Source organism: Carettochelys insculpta, chromosome 1 (genome assembly GCF_033958435.1).
Source record: "Carettochelys insculpta isolate YL-2023 chromosome 1, ASM3395843v1, whole genome shotgun sequence".
Classification (NCBI taxonomy): Eukaryota; Metazoa; Chordata; order Testudines; family Carettochelyidae; genus Carettochelys; species Carettochelys insculpta.
Genome location: NC_134137.1, coordinates 302,943,583 through 302,961,745, shown reverse-complemented (window position 1 = coordinate 302,961,745; position 18,163 = coordinate 302,943,583). Strand labels below are relative to the sequence as shown.

Sequence of the window (18,163 nt, the reverse complement as noted above, 5' to 3'; positions counted from 1 at the left end):
TGATGCCCAGAGCTCTCAAATGTTCTATGTCATAGTGTTCGGATCCAGCCCAAGCACTAGAGGGTAACTGTTTAACTTACTATATTGGGTTATTTATGGACTCAGTTTGTATTCCTTCGTTAATCAACCTTCCATTGATTTCAACGGAAAATTGAGTAAGGACAGGGTTAAAATTAAATGAGGAACTCAGAATGCTGATGATAAATAGCAATCCAATATATTCTGCAGAGAAACTCAGAAATTAGCTTCTTTAATAAACAATATTTAGCCTATCAGTGATGCTTCCCTGAAACCTATAAATCACACTCAAACATTAATGTCTAACTATGGGATAATGGCCAGAGGCACCTAAAAAGTTTACAAATGTGTAATAAAACTTACAGTGGAATCTCCCTCCCCCACACCACCAAATTTATTTGAAAAACAAAATCTAAGCAGCAACAACAAAAGCCCACCATAATGCCGTTTTTTTGAATGGTCTAGAAAGATTGGCATTCCTAGTGTTATCTTGTTAGGAGACAAATGAGAAGAGACAGATGCAGGATATCGTATGCAATCTGTTTTATTTTTACATATGGTTTTTAATTTTTACCTCTGGTAAATATGGATAAAATGGATAACTGGCACTATCATAATGCTTTCTCATCTGTCGATCTCAAAGTTTTTCACATTATATCAGCCCCTTTTACAGACAGTGCAGCTAAGCATAGAAACGTAAAGCAATTTCCTAGTAAAGAGCCACAGAGTTTTGTGAAATATCATGAATGTGCTTCAGCTGCCCTGTCTGTATATGGCATCAATTCTTGCCCATTTTCTAGGGAAGTGGAGTGAGCCTACATCCAAAAGGTTTGTGAATTACAGAGAATTTAAACTCTTCTGGTGATGCCTGGTAGGTGATTAATCAGAGCAGAACAGGGCATACACCTCTAGGTGGCACATTTCCTATGTGGTGCTACCAATGGTGCTGAAGTTATTCTAGCTCCTTTCTGCCTGACTGCACTCTAACCACAGAGTGAGATGACTAGACACACTACTGGCTTTGAAGTGTCACAAAAAGACTAGGTAGATCATTGACTTTTCAATGTCAAACGGTGAATTTCTTGCTGGCATTCCTGGAGGTGGTTACACAAAACCTACCACACTGTATCTCCTAGTAACTGCTTCTCACTTATTTCCCCTTTTCTGCCACATCCTCTCTTCTTCCAGTTGACAGTCCACAAAGCACTTTAAAATTATTTATTCATGCTTGTACTTGTGATGCTTTTTTCTCTCTATGAACACTTGCGTGACTAAAACTGCACTTACCCATCTATTTGAGATTAAAAAGATTGTGACTCATGTTGAAGCAAATTGGTTGTTTTCATCCGCAAGAATATCTATATATACAGCTTTGTTGTATCTGCCCAGCACTTATCTTAACGGGATTAATAAACTTTGACAACCGTAAGTGAAACAATAAAAGTCTGCTGATGTTTATGTTTGTGGAAAATAGTTTAGCAACTTTACCTCAAAATTAACTTAGTATATCTTCTTAAAACTGCTAAGGTTTGAAACTACTTTTCCTTTGAAATTTATCTTTAAAATATATATGAGTACTAAAGTTGAAATCTGCTTATTTATAATGCCTACAGGGTGGGAGATTTGTTCCGACAGTTCTCATAATGTCACTGAACAGCAAAGCCTTTCTGCACGAGTAACACTTAGGTTTGGTCTACACTAGGGAGTTAAGGCGACTGCATATACACAATTCTAGTTATTGCAATTGCATAGCTAGAATCAACTTATCTGCAATCAACTTGTCTGGCCATCCACACAGAGGGAGGTCAACAGAAGAGTTTCGCCCATCAACCTCCCTTATTCCTCGCCATATTGAGGTGTATGGGAGTTGACTGCCAACCCCTGAGTTTGATTTTGTGTGTCTCCATGAGGCACGCAAAATCAAACTCCAGTGCTATGTCGACACTGGCCCCCACCTTTCGAAAGGGGATGCTAATGAGACACTTCAGCAGATGCTATGGAGGCACTCCCATGAATATGCAGTGCCTCGTTAGCAAAATGCCAGCTGTGGCCATTCGAAAGTGCCACTTTCAAATCACATGCCGCCTGTGTAGACTGGGGCCTTTCAAAAGCCCCTTACTCCTATTTGGTTTTAGGAATAAGGGGCTTTCGAAGACTGGGGAGTTCTTTTGAAAGGTCCCTGTCTACACAGGAGGTGCACAAGTCGAAAGTGGCACTTTTGAACCGCTGCAGTCAGCATTATGCTAATGATACCCTGAATATTCATGGCAGCACCTCATTAGCCTCTGCTGAAATGCCTCATTAGCATCTCCCTTTTGAAATGTGGGGGCTAGTGTAGACATAGCCCAGAAGATCGACCCCAACTGAAGGGAGAGATAGCACTTCCTCGCAGAGGCTTTCCTGTATCTCCTCTTTTATATTCATTTTATTGAGTTTCTAGGACTCTGCTTATAAGTTACTCGCTCACCAACATCCCCAACCTTCCCCAAAACACAGAAAAGCACTTTTACTCAATATGACCAACACAAAAAAACTGGAGTCCTTTTGCCAAGCCATTTGGTGTTACACACACACACGAGACAGAGATTTTAAATGATCTGGTACTCATGAAAGGTGGAAACATAGGCAACTTTCCTTGACCTTCCCATTTTTGAATTCTGGGGGTAACTTGGGGTCTATGTCAGATTCTGACAAGCCCACCGATGGGTGGGGAGGGCTAAGGAGGCAATTGTCCTTTGGCCAGGCAATTCAAGGGGGCACAGGGCTCTGACCATTGTCTGTGCCAAGGTAGCAGCAATATCAACTGAAGCCTTGGGCCCTTCAAATCTCCACCAGAGCAACATGCTTGAGTGTTGGGCCACATGCTCTGAACAGTGCTAAGTGCTAGGGCAGAGGAGGTCCTGTGTTTTGGGTAGTGCTGATGGGGGATGCCCACTGGTCCATCCCTTCCAGGAGTGCAGAGCCAGCCCCCATCACCACCTTGTCTAGAGGCCTATGGAGGCTGTCAGCTCCACTGGATTCTGATTAAACTAAGGGCAAAAGTATAACTTTAAACACTCTTTTCTGATTTATCCAAACTCTCCAGAGATATGGCGTGGCATCTGGAATTTGATTTCTTTTTAGAGGATTCTGTGGTGACATAATTGGAAGCTAACGTCAACCTTGTCAACATATCTGATGCTGCCATTCCACAATGCTAGCAAGACTCTCAGATAGACAACTGGTGGCTCCGTTTCCATATGTAGACTAGAGGAACATACTATAATAGTTTAACAGAATTTTAGTCCATCACAAACTGAGATCTGTTTAAAAGAAAGGACAGTCAAGTACAGACAAAAATTCTGGCTTGGCTTAAAGGTGCTTTATTCTGGTGGTCTGCACAAATTCTTGTTATTTGTCTTCATACCTGCTGTTTCTAGAGAAAGTAAATAGCCACATCAGATGAAGGTATTCCTTACTTTAGTTTTATACATATTTTTATATACGTACCACAGATTACATTTTCACATGATATGCAGTGAATTGAAAAGTAGTTTGAATGGTAAGTTCCATCTATACCACAAATGTAAAGATCTCAGCTCCTGAGTGGTGAAGTTATGCACAATTTATTTGTCTGCAAGAGACAATATAAATCTTGAGTCTCCTATGGCCCCCTGTTTTGGTGACAATTTTTTTTTCCTGAAACAAACAATTTAGACATTTGCTTTTTAATATGAAACATCTTAAATTACTCCCCATTTAGTGGATCTTTATGTGGACCAAGATTTTTCTTCTGTAAAACTCTCAAGATTCATTCATACTTTTGATTTACCTATTTCCCTATAGGACAGGCAATTCAAGCTCTGTCGTTTAAGGCATCAGTATAATTCTGTAAGTATTTCTCTCCTCTATAAGCCTTGTGGTAGTCGATTCAAATCTGACTTTGGGACTGGAGCTGTACTAACAATGCAGTGCAGTATTTAGCAAGAGGCTGTATTACCGATGCTGTCCTTTACATGAAGTATTATGTTGAGTCTGGATATTTGGATGGAAGCTAAGACTCAGACGGCACATTTTTTTTCAAGGAGATAGCTGTCATGTTGTACACATGGATTGATTACACAACTTCCATGCCAGAGAGAGAGAGAAGAGATTTGAGTTTATTAAAAGAACATATTAATGCACTCTTGTCTCGATAGAAGAACTCCAGCATGCAAGGCTTGGGGCTTGCCCCTTTGCCCTCCGCAGCGAATACCCAAGACTTGTAGGATTGATCAAGACAAACCTGCCTGGCAGGGGAGAGGAAGGGGTTCTGCATGCTGCAAGGAAGCACTCCCAGCAAGCCCTGCCCCCACCAGTCTAATTGACTGGGAATTGCAGCCAACAGGAGGAGCGGGGCACAGTGCCTCAGGGAGTGCTTCCCTGTAGCACAGAGCCAGCTGTACTCTTGGGGACCTGAGCCAGGTAGGCACCCCAATCCCCTCCCCACCCACACTCCCTCCTGCCCAAACCCTGCACTCCCACCTGATTCCTCTCCAGACTCTGCTACACCACCTCAGCCTGCTTCTGCATCCCAACCCATGCCCAGACCCTCCACTCCCACCCTGTTCCTGCATGCTCCCTTCTGCCCAGACTCTAAGCCCCCACTGCAGTCCAATTTTTCATCCTCCTTCCCATCAAGACCTCATACTTGCCCTCTGCTTCTGAACTATCTTCCACCTCAACTCCACACCTTTAAATTCAGCCTACTCCTGCTCCCTACCTTCTGCCTGGAGGTTGCACCCTATCCCCAAGCCCACTCCCTGGCAGCACACTCCTACACACTGAACCCTTCATTTTTGGACCCACCCCAGAACCCTAAGGGAACCCTTCATAATCTACTAGCCCTAGCCCCAAAAAGTATTAATCTGGCCTGGGAGCAAGCCCTGAGCCTCAGCTCCTCTCCCCCATACCCCTAACTCTGTTTGGCTGGAGCTTGAGGGGAGTGGGGTGCATCTTTTTGTCCTGCTTCTCATTTGGGGGCCACTTCTGTCAGATTATTTTCTCCTTCTCACTTGGGGGACAGGCAAGTGAGGTGTTTTTTTCCCTTGCTTCTCACTTGTGTGTATGGCCATGACTGATTTTTATGTGGGTCCATGGCCCTCCAACCCAAAAAAGGTTGCCCATCTGTGCTCTGTAGCTATTGCCAGTCCAGGTCAGGTAAGTTACACAAGATGCCTCCTTATGGTTGAATAGTATAATATAGTTTCGCATTCCATTACATCACTTCCTTTGCCTTTTACATTTCCAACAGTTACAAAATCATGCTTTCTTTAAAGTTCACTGTATATCAGTCTGTGAAATGTTTGAGTCATAATGGTTTTATCCTAACGTGACCCAAATGTGTAACAACTTAGTTATCTGTTTACCCACTAATTGCAACAATTATCTCTGGTCTGTTTGGAATATTTGGGACTTCTTATTATTAAAATTAAAAGGAACAGTCACAACTGTAAAATGCCTGCAAGCTGCACGGAAATTGTCCAAAAAAAAAAACCCACATAATAGAGAATCAAATTATATGTACGCTTCTTTGCTGATTCTGCGCTGTCGTTTACCATGAAAGACTGTAAAGGGACCAGAGCTAGTTAACAGAGTACAAGAAGTTGTTATAAACAAGACATCCATTGAAAAATTGGACATAAAACCCTACCGAGGAACATATTCTGAAAAGCCAAGTGTAAAGACCAAATTTTGACATAATTAGGCCTCAGAATAAGGAAGACTGCCAAACAATCAGCACAACCACTGGAAAACTGAGGTGCTAAAGGAGTGATCAAGGAAGAAAAGGCTTTTGTGGAGAAGCTGAATTAATTATTTCCTTAGATCTTCACGGCAGAAGATGTGAGGGAGCTTTCCCATCATTCTTTTTAGATAACAAACCGAGGAACTGTCTCAGATTGAGGTGTCCAGAGAGGAGATTTTGGAACAAAGTGTAAAATTAAAAAATAAAAAGTCACGAATACATGGTGATATTCATCCAAGAGTTCTGAAGGCACTGCAGAATTGCAGAACTACTACGTATAGTATCAGGTATCAGAGGGGTAGCCGTGTTAGTCTGGATCTGTAACAGCAACGAAGGGTCCTGTGGCACCTTATAGACTAACAGAAAAGTTCTGAGCATGAGCTTTCATGAGCACAGGCCTGCTCACGAAAGCTCATGCTCAGACCTTGTCTGTTAGTCTGTAAGGTGCAACAGGACCCTTCGTTGCTGTTACGTATAGTATGTAACCCATCATTTAAATTTGTCACTGTACCAGATGACTGACTAATGTAATACCATTTTTAAAAAGCTCCAAAGATTATCCTGAGAATTACAGGCAGTAAGCCTTGCTTTGGCACCAAGGCAAATCAGTTGGAACTATATAAAAGAGCAGAAATATCAGATACATAGATGAACAAAATGTGTTGGAGAAGAGACAACATAACTTTTGTAAAGGGAAATCGTGCCTCACCAATCTACTAGAATTCTCTGAGGGAGCCAACAAACATATGGACACAGGAGATTCAGTATAAAAAGTGTATCTGGACTTTCAGAAACTCTTTCACAGGTCCACCACAAAAGGTTCTTAAGCGGAACAGGTAGTCATGGGATGACAAGGAAGGTCTTTTGTGGATAAAATATAAAAGATAAGAAACAAAGGTTAGAAATAAATGTCCCCTTTATACAGTGGAGAGAAGTAAATAGTGGGGTCTCAAATGGGTCTCTACTAGGACCAGTGCCATTCAACATATATGTAAATGATTTTGGGAAAAGTAGTAAACAGTGAGGTGGCTAACTTTGCAGATGATAAAAAATTACTGAAGACAGGTAAGTCCAAAACTGACTATGAAGAGTTACAAAGGGATCTCGCAAAATTGTATGAATGGACTAGACAATGGCAGATGGCATGCAATGCTGATAAATCAAAGCAACGCATCCTGGAAAATACAATCCTCACTGTACATACAAAATAATGAGATCTAAATTAGCTGTAACTGTGTAAGAATGAGATTTTAGTGTCATGGTGAATAGTTCTCTGGAAAAAAAACTGCTCAGTGTGCAGCAGAAGTCAAAAAAGACTAACAGAATATTAGGATCCATTGAGAAAGGGATAGACAATAAGAAAATGCAATGCCATTATATCACTCCACAGTGAATATTGTGATTGACCCATTTAAAATATACTACAATTGGAAAAGGTACAAAGAGAAAAAAAAAGAATGCGATGGAACAGTTTCTGTATGAGATGTTAAATAGGCTAAGCCTTTTCAGCTTAATAAAAAAGACAACTGAGGTGAGATAGGTCTCTAAACTCATGAACAGTGAAAAGAAAATGAATAAGCTGTTTATGCCTTCTCACATAACTAAACCCATATATCAACCAACAGAATTAACAGGTAGCAGGTATAAAAGAAATGCAATGAAGTACAGATTTACACAATGCTTAGTCCAACTGTGGAATTTGTTGCTAGCAGATGTTGTGAAGGCCAAAACCATAATGGTGTTCAAAAATAAATATATAACTTCATGAAAGGTAGGTTCATTGATGTCCATTAGCCAACATGGTCAGGGATGCTACCCTTGTTCTATAGCTGTATCTATACTACAGAGTTCTGTCCACAGAAGTCACTGGTGACAGATATTTCCTGACAGAACCTCTGTTTACAGAGCACATCCACCCCATTAAGGTTTTCCCTTGTCGACGCCCTATGTCTACAGACAGCAGCCAGACCGCCCAGCCCTCTGTTGACAGAACTCCCAACCAGAAGCTCTGCAAACAGGAATGCCCAGTGAACCAGAAGCCCTTTCTGTTGACAGAGGAGCCCCTGGAGCATCTACTCTACTTTTTTGTTCACAGAATCTGTCTACAGAGACACTATGCCTCAAACTTTCAAGACATAACTCTGCTGGGAAAAAGTATCAGAGAGGGAGCCGTGCTAGTCTATATACTATCTAAACAAAAAAGCAGTCAAGTAGCACTTTAAAGACTAACAAAATAATTTATTAGGTGAGCTTTCGTGGGACAGACCCACTTCTTCAGACCATAGCCAGACCAGAACAGACTCAATATTTAAGGCACAGAGAACCATAAACAGTAATGAAGGTGGACAAATCAGAAAAAGAAATGGATCAAGGTGAGCAAATCAGAGAGTTGAGGGATGGGGGGAGGAGAGATCAAGAATTTGGTTAAGCCAAATATGCAAACGAGCCCTATAGTGACTCAGAAAATTCCCATCCTGGTTCGAACCACATTTTAATGTGTCGAATTTGAATATAAAAGACAGTTTGGCAGTCTCTTTATCAAGAGTGGTGTGAAACTTTGTCTTCAGTAACATGCAAACTCTTAAGTCATTAACAGAATGGCCCACTCCATTAAAATACCGGCTAACAGGTTTGTGGATCTGGAGTGTTTTTATGTCTGTTTTGTGCCCATTAACTCTTTGTCTAAGGGAGTTTGAAGTCTGTCCAATATACAAAGCACGTGATGGCATATATTATGTTAGTTGAGGAACATGAGAATGTGCCCATGATTCTGTGAATAACCTGGTTAGGTCCAGTGATGGTATCTCCAGAAAAGATACGTGGACAAAGCTGGCAGCGGGCTTTGTTGCAAGGAAAAGTTCCAGGACTGGTGGTGTTCCTGCAATATAGATTGTGGCTGTTGGTGAGAATCCTCATAAGGTTGGGAGGTTGTCTGTAGGAGAGAACAGGCCTGTCACCTAGGGCCTTCTGGAGTGTGGCATCCTGATTAATGATAGGTTGATGGACTTTAATAATGCTTCGCAGTGGTTTAAGTTGGGGGCTGTAGGTGATGACCAGTGGTGTTCTGTTCTTGGCTTTTTTGGGCCTATCTTGGAGTAGCTGGTCTCTGGGTATTTGTCTGGCCCTGTCTTTTTTTTTTTTTTTTTTTTTTAATTTCTGCTGGTGGGTAATTCAGTTTTATGAATATTTGGTAAAGATCTTGTAGTTTTTGATCTCTGTCAGTAGGATCAGAGCAAATGCGATTGTACCTAAGGGCTTGACTGTAAACAATAAATCTAGTTATGTGTGCAGGGTGGAAGCTAGAAGGGTGTAGGTAAGTATAGCAATCAGTGGGTTTCTGGTACAGTGTGGTACCGATCAGGTCATCCTTGATTTGTACTGTAGTGACCAGGAAATGTATCTCTCATGTGGAGTAATCGAAGTATAAGTAGGTGGTGGGGTGCAGATTGTTAAAGCCTCTGTGGAATTCTTCTAGAGTCTCTATACCATGGGTCCAAATCATAAAGATGTCAATGTATCTTAAGTAGAGGAGGGGGAATAGGGGTTGAGAGCTGAGGAATTGTTGTTCCAGGTCAGCCATAAATATATTAGCATATTGTGGGGCCATGCAGGTGCCCATAGCAGTTCCACTAATCTGGAGGTATAAATTGTCCCCAAATCAGAAATAATTGTGGGTGAAAACAAAGTTACAGAGATCAGACACCAGATTGGCTGTGGTGACATCAGGGATGGTATTCCTGATTGCTTGTAATCCGTCTTTGTGTGGAAGATTAGTGTACAGAGCCTCTACATCCATTGTGGCAAGGATGGCGTTGTCAGGAACTTTTTCTGATGTTTTGTAATTTCCTCAGGAAGTCGGTGGTATCTTGGACATAGCTGGGAATGTTGGTTGCATACGGTTTGAGGAGGGAGTCCACGTAACTGTTTTTAAACTGTTACAAGGGGGTTGCAGGTCAGTCATGGTGGATCTATGCCCTTTAGAAGGGCTTGTTAATATTTCTGGGGATGGAGCACTTATCCTTTTTGGAGATCTCCATAAAGGTCTCAGCCAGGTACTTTTCTATTTTTCACACAAGGTGTTTGGGGAGGCCTGGTTTATTGCAGCTTCCACTATAGCACACCTTGCCATGCCAGGCAACCAGTAAGTAATCTGGTCTCATGGTGCCACACAGAATTCTGGTAAATTTTCCAGCCCTGTACTGACACAGTAGGAGCATATTTTCTTTTTCACTCTGTTATTCTTAGGAGGCTGATGTCTCTTTTTGCAACACAGAAGCAGCACAGGAAGTTCCATTAGTTCATCACCTTAACATTATCACACTGCTCCCTGTCCATTTAAATTTCCCAGGACTGACCTGCCACATGGTGTGGCGGGCAGGCTGTCCATCTCCCTGCTCCAGGCAGCTGGTAGGCTCTCCTGGCCCTCTCTTCTCCCACCACACCGCTGACATTTCCCCTGCACAGGATTTATGAGGAGCTGCTGAGAAAGTTTTTTTCCCATACTTTACAGTTTACAGGCATGACCACTCCCCCAGCCCACCATGCAGCCAGTGGGCTCAAACTCTCCCCTCCACCACGCAGCTGATGGGATGTGCGGACCCTGCTCCCTGCCATCCTTAAGCCACCAAGATCTTACCATGTCTGCAATGAAATGATATAGATAACTAATAGCTTCTGTTCTGTGAAAGTTGATTTATTGTCATTCCTTGCTGTGGCCCAGGGTGCCTACGTATGGCTTCATGAGCCGAGGGAGCAGAGCGTAAGCAGGGTTGCCCAGTACCACTATGGGCATCTCCATGTCACCATGTTTGATCTGGAAACAAAGTCCTATTCTGGAGCTTTCTGAAAAGACTGGAATTTCTAAAGATGCGTGTGTCATGCACCTTTCCTGACCATCCCACATAGATGTTAGTGAAATGACCTTTGCGCTATATCAACGCCTGCAACACTATGGAAAAGTACCCAATGTGGTGCTCTGAGGCCAGGTGATCTGGGACCAGGATGGGGATGTTCATTCCATCTCTTGCCCCACTGCATTTAGGAAACCCTATGGCAGCAAAGCTGTCCACTATGGGCTGCACATTTCCCAGAGTTATTGTCTCCTGCATCATATGGTCACAGATTGCATCAGCTACGTGCATCACTGTGGCCCATGCTGTAGATCTGCCCACCCTGAATTGATTGCCTACTGACCAGTAGCTGTTGAGCATTGCACACATCCACAGATCAATTTCCACTCATTTGTGAACTGTCAAGGCAGGTCTGAAGCCACTACTGGTCATCCCAGACCTCCAAAACAATGCAGTCCCACCAGTGCATGCTGGTTTCACATCTCCAGAATTGGAGCTCCACTGAAGCAATGCAGCCATAGCAGCCAGCAGCTCTGCATTCCTGTTCTCCAGTTCTTCAATATCGTCATCAGAATCATCCACATCCATCTCATCCTCCCAGTGGCTTTGTCCAATAAAATACTGCGTGACACTTTGGGAAGTGGCCATAACACACTGCACGATGGCTATAACTTGTTCAGGATCCCTACTAGCGCCATGCAGCAGCATAAGCCAGGGCAGGCTTTGGGAAAATGGCCTGAATAATGGTATGAATTCCTTGGGCTGGCTAGTTTTCTTTTTTTTTCCCCAACAGCAAGGGATGAAGGCATTGCACTCTGGGATGATGATATCAGACACCCAGAAGCACTTGTGGTGCATTTTTTTTCCCACAAGCCACTGGCATAAAAATCCAGAATTCAACAGGGCAACAGACACTGTAGGACTGGTACCCACAATGCACTGCTGATGCAGCTGAATGTCGGTCAGGCAACGGAGACATGCTATTTTGACTTTCTGGACATTTGCAGACAGTCGTCTTTGACTTTATAAAATCTAGCAGTAGAAAGTCAACTTTAATAAATCTGACTTCCATTCATAGCAGACTTACTCATTTACTTCATCTCTGAGCTCATGGATAGTTGAATGCAATGCTGGGTTCCAGGACAGAGCGTCTGCTACTACCAGATTTTTTCCAGGAGCATATTGGGTTGAATTACTCTAACTTTATCAATGGATGATAGCATATCAGCAATGCTTGATCCTGATCCTTTCCACTGATGAGAGTTAGAAACAATTTTGATTTGTTATCATCAAAAACAAATCCAGTCCTCAAAGATATCTATAAAGAGTTCACACATACCCATATGGTTGCCTGGCTCTCCTTTTCATTCTATGTATAGTTTTTTCTACTTTTGTGAATGTAAGAGCAAATTGTCACTGCTTTCCATGGAGTTCCATGTTGCTGCAACAATAAGTCACACAGGCCATAGCTGCTTACAGAGATGATCTGTGCTTGCTGATAGTGGCAGAAGGGTGACAGGGTGAGGGCAGCTGGCTTCAGCAGTGTTGTAATGAGCAAGCCAAGACCTCGTGAGCATGCACAGTACAAGCCAAGCAGCAAAGCTGGAGAGGGCAGGGGCACAAACAAGGTCCTGTATACTACTCCCCACTCCACACACACATTGCTTGCATATAAATTGACCATTTTAGGTTTGTTCATATCATAGTACTCAAAAACTGGAGCTAATGAGATAATTTTGTTATCCTTTTGAAGGAAAATTTTCTGATTTTAATAGTTCACTCAGTGGTTTTGTCACTGCAGAAAGGTCTTGGATCAATGAAGGCCATTTACCATCCCCAGCATGTGTCTCAGTACTAGTATATTCACTGTTGTATTCAATTCTTGAAATGCTTATCCGTGCTCAGTGCTAGGACTGATTCTGTATTTGTTTATTGTCTATCACAAAAACTTGATTCAGAATAAGCAGAAAATGCAGTCTTCTTGTTTAGTTTCAGCCCAGACTGACTAATTAAGCTTCATTGAGGATTTTGTTGTTTTCTTCCACTGAAAAATCTGCACAACATAATTTCATCCATTATGATTACAACTCCATTTATGATTCACCATCTTTCTTTGAAAAAAAATCAAGTGCATTGTTAATTAAGTGCAAGGTAAACTTTGAAAGTAAAATCTTGTAAGAGGTATGATAAATGTAATCAGTTCAGCATTTCAAAGTGGGAATGGGTAGACTGAGGAATATTCTCTGTAAACAGTATGATTCCCGGGGGCGCCATGACCATTATCATGACTAATGTTACTCTCTTCCTTTGGCATGGAAATCCCTGATAAGAAAGTAAAGGTGAAAACACCTTTTTGGGACCTAACTAGCAGCAGAACACACGAACATGCCATATTGTCATTGGCAAATGGAGGGCATTTAGAGACACTTCAGTTGTTTGTCGGACTAGTGAGCTGCAGAGCTAAAAGAACCATCATGGCATACCTACCTTTTACTCTTCTGCCTCTATGCAGGGCTTTTAATGCAAGAATATATGCAGCACAAAACTACTTAATTTTTATGGCAAAATATTCCTCTTCTGCAGGTTCAGCATTGTAGATGATAAACTAGTCCTAAGTCTTTTGAGAGCATCTTTGCTTAAGAGAATGAATCGTACATGTTTTGTGAAGATGCAGACTGACAAAGCAACCTCTCTGAGTACGTAACACATCATTGTAAAACACTTTGGGATCTCCTCCCTACGAAGCAGTAGATATTGTGACAAAGTCAGTCCTATTCCTGTACCTCTGGCCTCTATTCAGCCCAGTGGACCCATTCAAGGTTCCAGCCCAGGGACCCCAAGCAACTGCTAGTGGGAAGGGCTAACTCCCTCAGCCCTTGGCACAGCTTTCCTCCCTGGGCCACTTCCCCAGACGATTCCCCCTGGTACTTTCTCCAGGCTGCAGCAGTCGTGGGTCTGCACTCTTGACCCGTTTAAGCTCCCCACTCTCCCTCTGTGGTCTCTGGTGTTCCTGTTGCTCTCTTCTGCTCCTCTCATGCCTGCTCTCTCCCACTACTCTGATCTCCTTGCATCTGTCTGCTCACCTCTCCCACTCTCCCCGCCCTTCCCCCTGTGAAGCTTTTAAAAGGCCTCTTATTAACCCAGCCATGGAGTCAGCTGGCCCCAATTAAACTGAGACATCTCCCACCCAGCTGCCTGTGATTGTCCTGCAGGCCCTTCTGTTTGTTTGGGCTCCCTCCACCCTGGCCCTGCTACAATATGTAAACCCATCTATTAAATCACCACTATCTCCATGAATGTAGAATAAGGATTCTGTGGTATTTTAACAGCACTGAGGACTTTTTGTATCTTGTGACCCCAAGAGAATCCAGAACTGGCAGCAAAAGTCCAACGTCTAGGTCACTGAGAACCTAAAATGTAACAATTATTCCAGTTACATACATAAAGAACAAACAGAAAATCGATATGTGCCATGCCATAGCAAACACAAATAAAAACAGCAATATAGTTTATTTTGTACATAGTGCATTTGGATTCTATTGCTATGTCTTCCTGAACTAACTCACCCACGGAAATGCTTAAAGGTTTTTCTCAGGTGCATTTAAGCTTTCCGGAGAATACATCATGACTACGGAAGAATGATTTATGAAGACATTTGAATAGATGTATTAATATAGTGTTTGTGTAGCCAATGTTTCAAAAGTTTCAGGTCTGATCCTACTTAATAAGCAATCCTTAGTAACTATAATGGGAGCAGGATGTAGATCTACAGCCTACTTTTCTGGGCTTTTAAGATCTAACAAAGGTTTCGATTAAATTAAGACAAAAATTCATCAACAGTCAGTCTGACCACATTATATAAACGAATGAGAAGAAAATGCAAGAGTGGAAAATCTAATGGCTGTCATTGAAAATTACCTTATTTATGTGCTTATGAAAAATCCCCCTAATTGTAAAAATGATTTTGAATCTTTTAAAATACTGGTCACACATACACTATATTAAGACATTTATTCAAATATCTTCATAAATCATTCTTCTATAGTCATAATATATTTTCTGGTAAGCTTAAGTGCATCTGAGATACAACCAGGGTGGTGTAAAGCAGAGGCTTAACTTGGCAGGAGGGTAGGGACACCCTCCCCCCGAGTCTGCAGGGCCTCACATGCCAGCTTCCATGTGCAGACTGGATTGTGGAACTGCTCAAGATGCAAATAGTCCCTGTAGGCTATGAGTTTGAGACCCTGTTTTAGATACCTGAAAGCTGTTATGCCCCGACTCAGTCTTCTCTTTTTCAGACGAAACAAACCCTGTTCTTTCAGTATTCCCTTGTAGGAAGTTGTTCCTAGACCTTTAATCATTTTTGTGTTTCTTCTTTGGGGCCTTTCCAATTTGTCCACATCTTTCCTGAAACGTGGCACCAAGAACTGGACACAATATTCTAGCTGAGGCTTAATCAGAGTAGAACGGATGAATGACTTCTCCTGTCTTTCTTACAGCATTCTTGTTAATACACTCCTGATTTTTTTTTTCTTTTGGCAACAGTGTCACACTGTTGACTCATATTTAGCTTGTGGCAATTGTGTACTCTCTAGCTACGTCTACACTAGCACACTACGTTGAAGTAGCCTATTTCAAAGTAAGGACATCGAAATAGGCTACTTCAACACGTATCATCTGCACATCCTCCAGGGCTGGTGCCATCGACATTCCACATCAAAATAGCGATGGGGAACATTGAAAGGAACCGCCCGGAAGGAAATGAGGAACATCCACACACACAAGCGCTCCCCGTCGAAATAAGGGGCCAGCAAAGCCCCAAGCTGCTCCCTTAAAGGGCCCCTCCCAGACACACTTGCCCTGCACAGCACAAGATCCACAGAGCCGACAACTGGTTGCAGACGCTGTGCACGCAGCATGGACTCCCAGCTGCAGCAGCAGCAGCAGCAGCCAGAAGCCCTGAGCTAAGGGCTGCTGCATGCGGTGACCAAAGAGCCCCACAGGGGCTGGACAGAGTGTCTCTCAACCCCTCAGCTGATGGCCACCATGGAGGACCCCCCTATTTCAAAGTAGCTGGATGCGGATCACCTACACAAGCCCTACTTTGACATTTAACGTTGAAGTAGGGCGCTATTCTCATCTTCGGATGGGAATAGTGATTTTGACGTTTCACCGCCTAATGTCGATTTCAACATCAAAATAGCACACGGCGCGTGTAGATGCGATGCGTGCGATTTCAACATTGTGCCGGCTACTTTGAAGTAGCTGGCTAGTGTAGACGCACCCTCTATGTCATTATCTAACACATTGATGAAGATATTGAACAGAACCAGAACTGATCCTTGTGGAACCCCACTCATTATGCCGTTCCAGCATAACAGGGAACCATTGACAACTATTCTCTGGGAATGGTTATCCAACCGGATACGCACCAATCTGGTAGTAGCTCCACACAGTTTATTAATCAGCAGATCAAATGTCTTACTAAAGTCTAGTTATAACACATCTACCACTTATATAATAGGTATGGTTTTAAACTTCTGGATGTTCTTATTTATTATACAACTAAATGATAAAAACTATTATGTCGCAGAACTCACCCTATCACTCACAATTTTTCAGCCTTTTAAATACCATAAACCCAGAATCTACAAAGGATATTGCTAACAACACATAGTTATGCAAACTATGCTATGGTCGAAAGCTCACTAAACCGAAACCTGACAGCTAAGGGAAGGTATTACACACTGATACACATCTAGACACACACATATAAACACATATATACATTTTCTTAAAATGCTTTTTAGCAATGGTAACCTTATTAAAGTATCACTCACTGCTAACTAAACAGACACACTTTAGGCTTGACTTTAAATAAATGTAGGTAACTATCATCTAACGTTGGACCTGTTTGTCAAATCCAATATTGAAAAGAGAGAAACTGCAGTGCTTGACACTTCTAATAACAATGAAAAAATGTACTATGACTTTATTTAATGCATTCATAAAGTTTTGTGGACTCCTCCACCTCAAATATTAATTTAGGATGATTATTTTCAAACTCTTGAAGGACTTACATAAAAACATATGTGCATTTACATTTTTGGCATTTGTGCAATGAACACAATAAAAATCCCTGGCATCCAGAGCGCTACATTCCAAATCAATACTTCTAATACAAGTAAGAATTTATTTTTTAAAAAATCAAGTACTAATGTCTAGTTAGGAGAGAAAACAGATGCTGGTACCTTTTCTTTCAGAATTCAGCTATAGGGAATTGTAGTTTGAGATGCCTATATTTCCTCTTGCCTTTGCTTCTTGAAATACACAGCATAAACTAGCATTTCCATGCCTGTGATATGGGTGCTTAACGTAAAACAGAGAGAGGTGCTTATTTCAGTGGCATGATTTTCAAGGAACTATTTTGTACCAAATTACTAGCAGCCACAAGTGAATTACGATGATCTAAGGTTTTTTGTGTGTGTGTGTGTGTAAAATCTTTACTAACCTCCCAAAACAAAGCTAAGAAATTAAACATGAATGCTTCAGGTGTTAGTTATGCTTTGTCCGAGATTGTCTTTGGCTGTCCTACTTTCAGTATGTTCAGTACATTCCAAGAATCAAGAAACAATACCGCAGCTCTGCTGTACTGTAAACATAGTAAAGCAAAGAGATAGCCTGCTGAAGAAGCTTCCTTCCATACTGTACCTTTTCATCCAAAGCCTTGTGATGTTCAAACAAAGATTTCAGTGCTTTGAGTACTTCAACTTCACTGGAAACTCCTGAGGGGGACTGTGCTTGACGTTTGACTACTGTCATCCTCAGAGACCTTTCATGTCTTGAAACAAGGCACTCCAAATGCTCCAGTAACAGCTGTTGGGTTTAAACATAATGGGACATTAATTCATTTTCACCCAAAGGTCATAAGCATTATAATTACAAACTGCATATTACTAAATGACAATGACCTTGGCCACCCATACTTAAGGAAGCCTAGGACTTTATTAAAGCCACTGCCATTCTTCCATGATTCCAAGACAGAGGACATGACAGAAAATTAAAATCAAAATTATTCTGATCTTCTTAAAAACTCTGCTGTGAATTTTTGAAAACAAATTGTTCTACAAAGATTTTTTGTTGACAGGCTAAAATCAACTTAAGATATTTAAATGACTTTAGTCACAGTAATTAATGGAATGTTAATAACAAAAAGAACTAATATAGTAAACTGCATTAGCTAGTTAGCAATTAATGTTGAAAATCATCACCTAATTGTAATGAATTAAATTTATACTAAAACTTACTTAATGGACGAGACAAGAACAAGCAGTGCATTTTCATTAAAATTTTAAAATATTCTGTTTATTTTACATTCATATTGCATGCCTAATAGTGTTTGTTCATACGACAATCCCTAAAATATTCATTGTCTTTGTCCACAAATGTTGCTAAGTATATTCTATGTGATTTCTATCCTACGTTCAGCTGAAGAAAATATTACAATGTTTCTGTGAATGTCTTTTCACTG

At 41.6% G+C, this 18,163-nt stretch overlaps 1 protein-coding gene across 3 annotated transcripts in view; it reads right to left on the bottom strand.

Moving 5' to 3' along the window:
* Positions 1–18,163, bottom strand: part of PPFIA2 (PTPRF interacting protein alpha 2) — a 607,969-nt gene that overhangs the window by 223,403 nt on the left and 366,403 nt on the right. For all 3 annotated transcript variants that reach the window (XM_074984006.1, XM_074984008.1, XM_074984007.1), the window contains one exon: positions 17,344–17,508. In XM_074984006.1, the coding sequence (XP_074840107.1) occupies positions 17,344–17,508 (165 nt within the window). The remainder of the gene's footprint in view (positions 1–17,343; positions 17,509–18,163) is intronic.